Source organism: Palaemon carinicauda, chromosome 1, assembly GCF_036898095.1.
Source record: "Palaemon carinicauda isolate YSFRI2023 chromosome 1, ASM3689809v2, whole genome shotgun sequence".
NCBI lineage: Eukaryota > Metazoa > Arthropoda > Malacostraca > Decapoda > Palaemonidae > Palaemon > Palaemon carinicauda.
The window spans coordinates 39,631,798-39,641,797 of NC_090725.1; the positions used below are offsets into that span (position 1 = coordinate 39,631,798).

General features: G+C 32.5%; 2 protein-coding genes across 2 annotated transcripts in view; one reads left to right on the forward strand and one right to left on the reverse strand.

Annotated features, from left to right (window-relative positions):
- Positions 1 to 182: 182 nt before the first annotated feature.
- The window catches only part of LOC137641790 (muscarinic acetylcholine receptor gar-2-like), a 126,915-nt gene continuing 117,097 nt past the window's right edge, over positions 183 to 10,000 (forward strand). The window contains exons 1-2 of the mRNA XM_068374511.1: positions 183 to 313; positions 2,511 to 3,056. The gene's annotated coding sequence lies outside the window, so the exon portion shown is untranslated. The remainder of the gene's footprint in view (positions 314 to 2,510; positions 3,057 to 10,000) is intronic.
- LOC137640073 (uncharacterized) overlaps positions 9,140 to 10,000 on the reverse strand; it is a 7,517-nt gene continuing 6,656 nt past the window's right edge. The window contains exon 3 of the mRNA XM_068372557.1: positions 9,140 to 9,249. Coding sequence (XP_068228658.1) covers positions 9,140 to 9,249 — 110 coding nt within the window. The remainder of the gene's footprint in view (positions 9,250 to 10,000) is intronic.

Genomic DNA, 10,000 nt, shown 5'->3' on the forward strand with positions numbered 1-10,000 from the left:
ACTGGAGAGAGAGAGAGAGAGAGAGAGAGAGAGGAGAGAGAGAGGAGAGAGAGAGAGAGAGAGCTGGCAGGTGACTGCTGGAAGAGTTGGCAGTTACAGGTGGGCTGAGACTCGGACCTGTTGGCTCCGCTGTGCAGCGCTGACGTTGGTGGAGGAGCCGTGGTGGAGTATCCGCCAGCCCCCCCACCTTCCCACCCCACGTCCTTGGCCCTCCCCCCAGCACTAAACGAAGGTCGTTATTATCACACCTCGGCGACGCATCCTTATTCCCAGTCGGAGTTTGGTCCAGTGATTGTGAATACCTTAACTCGAAGTACGAGGCTGCGTTTTATTTAACAGGCTGCCTCTGTAGAGGGGATGTGATCGGCCCCGTGCCGAAGTCCAGCCAGGGCGGGGACAGTCTCACACACTTTGAATTCAATGCCCCTTCTGGGCGTCTGGTAGCTAAATGTCCCGAGTGCGCCTTTGCAGACTTAGACATCTCTTGCTTAATAAGTGTTCGCTCGTATTCCAGATCACGGCAGTTTATATTCGCTAAATTCGCCCTTTTCTGTCTTCCCATTTAACTCGATTTCTTCTTCCGTTCTACTTTCCATAAATCGTTTCCAAGTGACAACTGAAATAGTGACATAAATCGTTCGATCATAAATAGATTTTTCACTAAAATATTTTCTGTGCATTAAATTTTAAACGTGTGAATAATTTGTATAGCTGAAACTAACGATGGAATAAGATCAGAGAGAGAGAGAGAGAGAGAGAGAGAGAGAGAGACTTCAAATACCTGTCAGTTCTAATCATCGCCTTTGTTCCAAACAAAGCTTATCTAGAGACAGATAAAAATAATTACGTTTTATCCAGACCGCCATAACATCTGTGATATCAAAGGTTAGGTTCATTAAAAAACATATCTAAAAGTAGTAGTTCCCAATGAGCACTTAAAAATCAAGGCCCAAACAATTGCATTAAGGTCATTCTTAACATAAATAATTGGAACACGACATAATAGAGGTCTTTCAAGTTAACAGCTACATATTCAGATAAGTAAAAGTGTCGAGTTTTTTTTTCTTTTTTTTTTAAACAGTTTTAGTTCTGTTTTGAAATCACCTTTCAACAAAGATTAACCAAATAATTTCACTGAATAATATTTCGTTGTAAAATCGTCAAAAGGTTGTTTATTTTTTTTTTCTTTTCTTATTTTCAATTCCCTTCTTCAGAGGAATACAAAAATTTCAAGACAATAACATAAACCTGACGCATCAAAATAAAATGAAAAAAAAAACGAAAAAGTGGATTTATATCAATCTATAAAACAACCTTGCAATTATGATTTGGAATGACCTAATATTTGTTAAGTTTAAATCATAAAACGATAAAATCATTGTAGTTTCCATCAAGAAAATCTATTTAATTTGAGATGAAAATTCAAGGAGAGGGAGTCTAAAACAAATCCCATTAGTTTGAAAAAAAAAAAAAAAACTCAAATAAGATTTTTGTCCAACTTTTATTTCCAAGAAGGAGAATCGAAAGCCTCGATACTTCATTTCGAAAGTATTTAAAGAAACATTTTTCATATCCATAATTAAAATCCATGTTTTAAGACATGGATGAATCCGACAGTATAAAACTTCAAGAGACGTTGATTTAATTTTCTTTCTTTCAATTTCTTCGTCGTCCTCAAATAAACAAATACTAAAGCCTCGTCTCTCTCTCTCTCTCTCTCTCTCTCTCTCTCTCTCTCTCTCTCTCTCTCTTCTCTCTCTCTCTCTCTCTCTCCTCGAATAAAAAAAAGAAACTGACTTGGCCTACTCCATATAGAGAGGTTTAGTGTGTTCACTTCAGCAGAAAAATGAACCTAAAGTTGTCAGCTAAAGTTTCCTGCTCTGTCTTCAACTTTTAACTCTTCCCAAGGTCTTTTTTTTCCAAAGTTTCTTTTTTCAGATTTTTTCTGCTTCTTACTTTTTGCTTAATATATCACTTCAAAGGAGAATCTTTATATTTATTTTACTCCCCCATCTAATAAGTTTGTGTTCAGTGGAAGTTTACGGGGTTTTTTTTTCTATCTTCATTTTCAGTGTTTACAGATTCTTTTTCGCGTTCATTCTCGATAATAGTGAAAGTTTTTTTGATATAGTTTTTATTTATTTTTTTTCCTCGAACGATTCAAATAACGACATGGTATGGGAAGTTATGAAGACATTTGGAAAGACTACTGCCAATCAAACTCGATGGAATAACGAGAGAATCCTTTTCAAAATTCTAATGATCTCGGTATTTTTGGGGGAGTGGATGATTTATGCATAGTATTATCTTTTTATTACTAATATGTCATATCTACGTAAAATTATAGTTCCCAGGAGCGTATGACATATACAAAATCCAATTAAAATTTCTCCTCCATTTTCGGGTATCAATTTAATGGACAAACACATCTGCTACCCATTAAAAGTTTTGAAAGTAATCAAAAGCACAACACATTTCAGTGAATAATGTTTTTTAATTGATTTTTTCAGCAAAAAGAACAAATTTTACCTGTAACTATAAAACGAACAAAATAATAAAATATATTTACGTTAAATTGGATTGTTTTAATGTAATTCTCGGACTTTTGAAAATCAGGAGAATTATGCAAACCAAAGTTAATGAGCTGAAAATTTATAAATATGTAAAAGAATTGAAAATACCAAGTCGTTTTTTTTATTTATTTATCTGAAGTAGAGAAGTGTTAAATTACACCGGACACAGACTTTTTTTTCCCAAGAATGTCTATTTTTAACAATGTGACTACAAGAAAGATAACATCTACATGTAATGAAAGAGTGTAATTCTGATAGCACCGGAGCAAAACTTGAACGATAGCTAGAAGAAAAGTGAATCGAGCCAAAAAAAAAAAAATACAATCCTTGACACTTTAGCCCTGTTTGGAGGAACAGCACGAAACGTCCTGCCATTTCTCCAAAGAACAGAGTCACATGTTAGGGAAGGAAAACTCTTTTGCACCAAACCCATTGTATTCCCAGCCAAGAGAAGTGTTTGCCCCGACGACGTACTGTCAAAAGGTAAGTCTTGTTAAGCTTAACAGGCTTTTCTGTGCTTTATCCAGTAGGGGATACATAGAAAGAGGGTGTGTTTGAATTCTGTCTCCCCTAAATCTCTCTCGAGAATTCAAGTCCTTTAAGGATGGTGGGTAGAAGTTTTAACGTGTGCAAATGTTGAATAATATTCATATGCAAAATTATATTGAAAAATAATTGCGACGATAAAAAAAAAATATTGATTATTATAAAATTCAACAAGAGGGGCATTCAGTAGAGAGCATGGCTTCTCCACGCCAAGAATTCTTATTTTGCTCTAAACTTCCTTGCGTACATGTACTTTGATGTATTTTCTTCAAAATTTAATGAATTTGTCCTTGGGTCATACTTTCGTTGAAAGTAGTTCAATACTATTTTTCCGTAATGTTGTTCATAAGCAAAAGATAAACTAGAAAAAAATAAATATATATATATATATATATATATATATATATATATATATATGTGTGTGTGTGTGTGTGTGTGTGTATCTATCTTAGATAGATATATATATATATATATATATATATATATATATATATATATATATATATATATATATATATATATATATATATATATATATATATATACTGTATATATTTGCCAATTACTTAAAACTGCGATTATTTTCAAAGTACTGCTGGGTAATCGTTCTTTATCCAAATTCTTGCAGATTAATCCTTGGGTCATACCCAATATGACTACCAAATGTGGTTAGAGTCGGTACTGTGGTTTTTGTTTAAAGTTCCTCATAAGCAAAGAAACAAATAAATAAACTAAGAAACAGACAGGAGTGAATACATATCATTCGCAATTGATTACGATATATTTCATACGTAATTCATGGGCAAGGAAAGGATGATTACTGTCATACACATGGCACCAAGGTCATTACATATCCTTGGCAATTAATTACGATATATTTTCCACGTACAGTAATTGATGGGCAAGGGAAGGATGATTACTGCCATATACATGACACCAAGGGCATTACATATCATTAGCAATTAATTACGACACATTTCCTATGTAATTCATGGGCAAGGGAAAGATGATTACTATCATATACATAACACCAAGGTCAGTGCATATCCTTCACAATTAATTACGATACATTTCCCACGTACAGTAATTCATGGGCAAGGAAATGATGATTACTGTCATATACATGACACTAAGGTCATTACATATCTATCGCAATTACATATCTATTTACAGTAATTCATGGGGAAGGGAAGGACGGTTACTGTCATACACATGACACCAAGGTCAGTATATATCCTTCGCAATTAATGACGTTACATTTCCCTGGTACAGTAATTCGTGGGCAAGGATATGAGGATTATTATCATACACATGACACCAAGGTCAGTACATATCCTTCGCAGTTAATTAAGATACATTTTCTACGTACATTAATTTATGGGCATGGGAAGGATAATTACCGTCATATACATGGCACCAAGGGCATTGCATATCATTCGCAATTAATTACAATACATTTCCTATGTAATTTATGGGCAAGGGAAGGATGATTACTGTCATATACATAATACCAAGGGCAATATATATCCTTCGAAATTAATTACGATACATTTCCTATGTACAGTAATTCATGGGCAAGGAAATGAGTATTATTGTCATATACATAACACCAAAGGCATTGACAGGTACCCTTCATCGACAGGAAAATCAACAAGAACACATTTTACAAGTTTTCGTGAGTATGACACCAGCGGCTTTCGCTCGTAAAAAGTAATTGGGAGCTTGGAACTTCTGGCTATAAGGGGCTCCGCAAACTTGGGTTTTATGACTGCAAAGGGAACGACTATTTCTTACGTAAATTTGTAAGATCTTAAAATATCCAAGAGGAAAGAATAATGATATGTCGTTACGGCTGATATCCTCTGCATATAGATTACTATAATGATTTGAATTAGATGAGAAATCCTAATAATCTACAATTTTTATTTATCATTCTGGATAGTTATTTATAAGATATAGAAATAGTTACGGAAATTCAATTTTACTGCAAAATGATAGGTTATCATCAATTGGCATAAAATTATATCAAATATCATTATAAAACAACTTTAAGGTATAAAAAAACCATTCTAATATTATTATATGACAATTAATACTTGCCTCTAATGAGTTCTTGGAGTAAATACATTCTTATAATTCAAAGCTAAGAAGGGGACAGATACTATGGAAATCTAAAGAACTAAAAATTCAAACTGTAAGGTATAAGTTTCAAACAGCGATCGTAAGAAAAAAAAACAACTTCAAATATTGCTGCATGATAATTAAATATTGTCTCTATTGAATTCTTGAAGTAAATACATTCTTATAATTTAAAGTCAAGAAATTGAGAGAAACTATAGAAATCTAAACAACTAAAATTTCAAACTGTAAGGTATAAGTTTCAAACAGAAATCGTAAAAAAACTAACCTCAAATATTATTGCATGATAATTAAAACTTGTCTCTGATGAGTTCATGGAGCAAATCCTTTCTCATCATTCAAAGCTAAGAAAATAAGAAGAGAAATAATGAAAATTTCAACTTCCAAATTCTTTTAATAGAGATGAATAAAACTGAATTCAGAGACGCCATCTATGATCGTAGTCAAGGAAATTTATGATATAATAATGACACATTTATTTTTATATATTAACGATAATGATAGAGACTTCCATGACTGAAATATTGGCAATATCAATATCATATGATAACTTCTACCATTGATGTAGTTTTATGACATATATAATTTGTCATGAAACTTATTTTCACAGGAAATAAGGAATTTGGTCATACGAATTTTCAACTGTAATAAGATTGCCTGTTCTGAAGAAAAATAAACTCAATATATTTCTAAAATCTATCTGGTCAAATTTCATTCGTAGCAATGTCAAGTTCTGCCTGAGATATTACTACGTGATTTTCTTCTAAGATACTCATGGAAAGTATGTTTATGTCCTCTGAACTGCGTAAATCGACTAGAGATTTTGGGAAACTGAATATAATTGATCATATCAAGAGAACAGCTTAGGGAGTTTAAAATTTTGTACTTTTCTTACAATCCATGAAAATAAAGGGTTTGCCTTACAAACATTCGACAAGGATAATATATCCTATGTGGAAAGTAAAAAAAATCTAGCATTGATAATCCATCCTTTATGGAAAGTCGCCAAAAATTAAGATGTTCAGCTCTACAAACATCTAAGAGTGACAATACATTACACGTGAAAAGTCCCAAAAATTATTATGTTTAGCTTTACGAACATCTAAGAGTGACAATATATTCCTCATGGAAAGTCCCAAAAATTATTATGTTTAGCCTAACAAAAATCTAAGAGTGGTAATATATTTCATGTGAAAAGTCACAAAAATATTATGTTTAGCGTTACGGACATCTAAGAATGATAATATATTCCATGAGAAACGTCCCAAAAATTATTATGTTCAGCCTTACAAACATCTAAGAATGATAATATCTTCCTTGCGGAAAGTCCGAAAAATTAGGTTTAGCCATACGAATATCTGAGAATGATAATATATTACATTTGAAAAGTCCCCAAAATTATTATGTTTAGCCTTACGAACATCTAAGAATGATAATATATTCCATGAGAAACGTCCCAAAAATTATTATGTTCAGCCTTACAAACATCTAAGAATGATAATATCTTCCTTGCGGAAAGTCCGAAAAATTAGGTTTAGCCATACGAATATCTGAGAATGATAATATATTACATTTGAAAAGTCCCCAAAATTATTATGTTTAGCCTTACGAACATCTAAGAATGATAATATATTCCATGAGAAACGTCCCAAAAATTATTATGTTCAGCCTTACAAACATCTAAGAATGATAATATCTTCCTTGCGGAAAGTCCGAAAAATTAGGTTTAGCCATACGAATATCTGAGAATGATAATATATTCCATTTGAAAAGTCCCCAAAATTATTATGTTTAGCCTTACGAACATCTAAGGATGATAATATATTCCTTGTGAAAAGTCCCAAAATCTGTTATGTTTAGCCTTCTCAACATCTAAGAGTGACAATATAGACCTTGTGGAAAATCCCAAAAATTATTAGGTTTACCCTTACGAACATCTACGAGTGATAATATATTCCGTGTGAAAAGTCCCAAAAATTATCATGTTTAGACTTACGAACATCTGAGAGTGATAATATATTCTGCGTGAAAAGTTTCAAAAATTATTAAAGTTATCCTTACGAACATCTAAGAATGATAATATATTCCGCGTGAAAAGTCCGAAATATTATGTTAAGCATTATGAACCTCTAAGAGAGATAATACATTCTGTGTGGAAAGTCTCAAAAATGATTATGTTTAGCCTTACGAACATCTAAGAATGATAATATATCCTCTATGGAAAATCATAAAAACTAAGATTTGCATGCTGCAAGTAACTAATGACAGTAATATTTTAATATTTCAAACACAAAAGAAAAAAAAAATACAATCTTCAGTTTCCAAAGTCATGCTGTCACGCGATCGTCCAACATGGAATACCTTTGAGGCTATACACATTTCACATGAGCGAGAAGAATAGTCTTCTGGAAATCTATATAGAATTCCAACTTTTACTTACTGACAAGAGACGTGAAAAATACATTATAAATTCATGCTGAATAACACCTTACTTTGATATACTTTGTATGATCAGGAATTCAGCTACGAAGGATTGATAAAATTTTTGTTGAATTGCAATATAACGTGCTGATAATTTCACTGTTATTTCTATTACTTTAATAAGTAAATTATTCAAGTTACTATCCTACAGTAGACCGTAAGCACTCTACTATGACTATAAATTAAATTAATCTTTTCTAGAAAACTGCTTTGACTTTTTGTAGTGCATGAATATAATGAATTAATATTTTGGATAAAAAACCATTCTCCTAAAACTTCAAAAATGCTATAAATTTCTTCTTAGTGAAATGGGAAATTAGCAAATTAGCATTTTTGAATGATATACATTTTCTGATTCTATCACATATAAAATATGAAGCAACATCTTTTGAAAAAAAGAATTTCTTGTTGCTAAATGTATATTTCCTGAAACGTTGTTGATCTATAATATATATTATGAAATGAAATTGAAAAGAGATTTGAATGCAAAATTTCACTGAGATACTAGGCTAAAATATCTTACTACGCGTGACATTGGTAAAATAAAATAAATGAAAAAAAAAACATATATTTTTTATTAAATTTAGTAAAAGGAATGAGAATGCATATATATAAAAAAAATTCTTCGAAAAATCGTATAAAAAGGTGAATGTCATTGAATAATTTTATCAATTGCATTCACTTTTTTATACGATTTTTCATAGAGAAAAAAAAATATGTTTACACATAGTTTTTATATTTATCGCTGCAATTTCAACTTGTAAATTAATTCAAATATTTATTACAAATTCTATTTTGCAATATAAAATATAGTAAACTTTTATGTCAAAATGTTACTTTTAGTTACATGTGCCATAGCAGGGTAAAACCCTTATTGGCTTCTTACTGTATGTATGTACATAAAAATAAGGTTTGTAAAGTGTGTAAATGTGTAAGCATCCTCATTCCTTCTACATGTATGGTGGCCGTAGAAGCATGTATATTTTCAACTCTAATTTTAGGCCATTTTGTAAATTATACAACCACAAACGAAGAAAAACTTGTAAGAGTTTCGTAATTATTCCTTTAAAATCCTCACGATCTCCATACGAAGTATCCCATGTTTGCACAGAACAGAGACCTGAAACTATTGAATGAAGCAGAGACTGGTGAAATGAACTCGTCATCCTTTCATTGATGCTATATGCTTTTAATTTCCCAAAGTGCATTGCATACGGCGTGGGAATAAATGCGGCTGTTGCATACTAAAACCAATGGCATTCCGTGAATTGGTTACGAGGCTTCAAAAAATCGTTTTATAAATGTTGGAATGTCGAGTGACACTATGGCTTAGTATGACATATTAGCGTTCCAGGGGAAATAGAACATAAATGAGCTTCAATGAAAGATTGGAAAATGATTCAACAAGGAGAAGGGCAGGCGTAGTAAAGATTGCAGAGGTGACTGAGATGGTGTGGGCACATGGTGATGATAAATGGTGGATAAGGAGTCAGGAGGGCTTGCGAGGAGCCTGTTAGTGGAAGAAGATCGAGAGGGAGGCAGAAAATTAGATAGCGAGATATGGAGAGACTAAGTTTGGTAGAGGAGGATGCCTTTCATAAAACGACCTGTAGAGGGGGCATCAGGCAACCGACCCTTAATGTATGGATAGCGGTGGGAAAGAAGAAAAAAGAGGGGACAACACTACCGGCCTATTAACAGTTGGAAAGTCAAATTACTCGTGTTCAATTTAATTCCTTATAACTTTGAGAGGTGCGACTTGAACTTCTAAAGAGTGCTGGATTATGAAAAGAGAAATATGATCAAACTCGCCCAAGATGATTAAAGGTAAAACCTTCTTGCGAAGAACTTTAAAATTAGGAAGTCAAATAATTACAAAATATTCAAATGTTTTTTTAAGCATGAATGAATGCCAAAAAAACACATAGGATCACTATCAATAAAAGTCTGAAAGTTCTATAGCAAAATTATGAATAAAACGACGCAGAGGAATAGAACTAAATACTAAGCACTGAAATGTGTCTATATTTTGGTACATGTGTAAATAGACATAATTGGAAAACCGCAATTAAAGAAATAACTAACGAAAAAGAATTGTTGAAAATAGCGACGGCTTCTTACCTCGACCAACGAAGCTCGAAGGAGGTTATGTTTTCACCCCTGTTTGTGTGTGTTTTTTTTTGTGTGTGTGTTTGTGTGTTAGATTGTGAACAGCCTCCTGGCCACAATTTTAATCGTAGAGTATTGAAATTTGCAGTGAT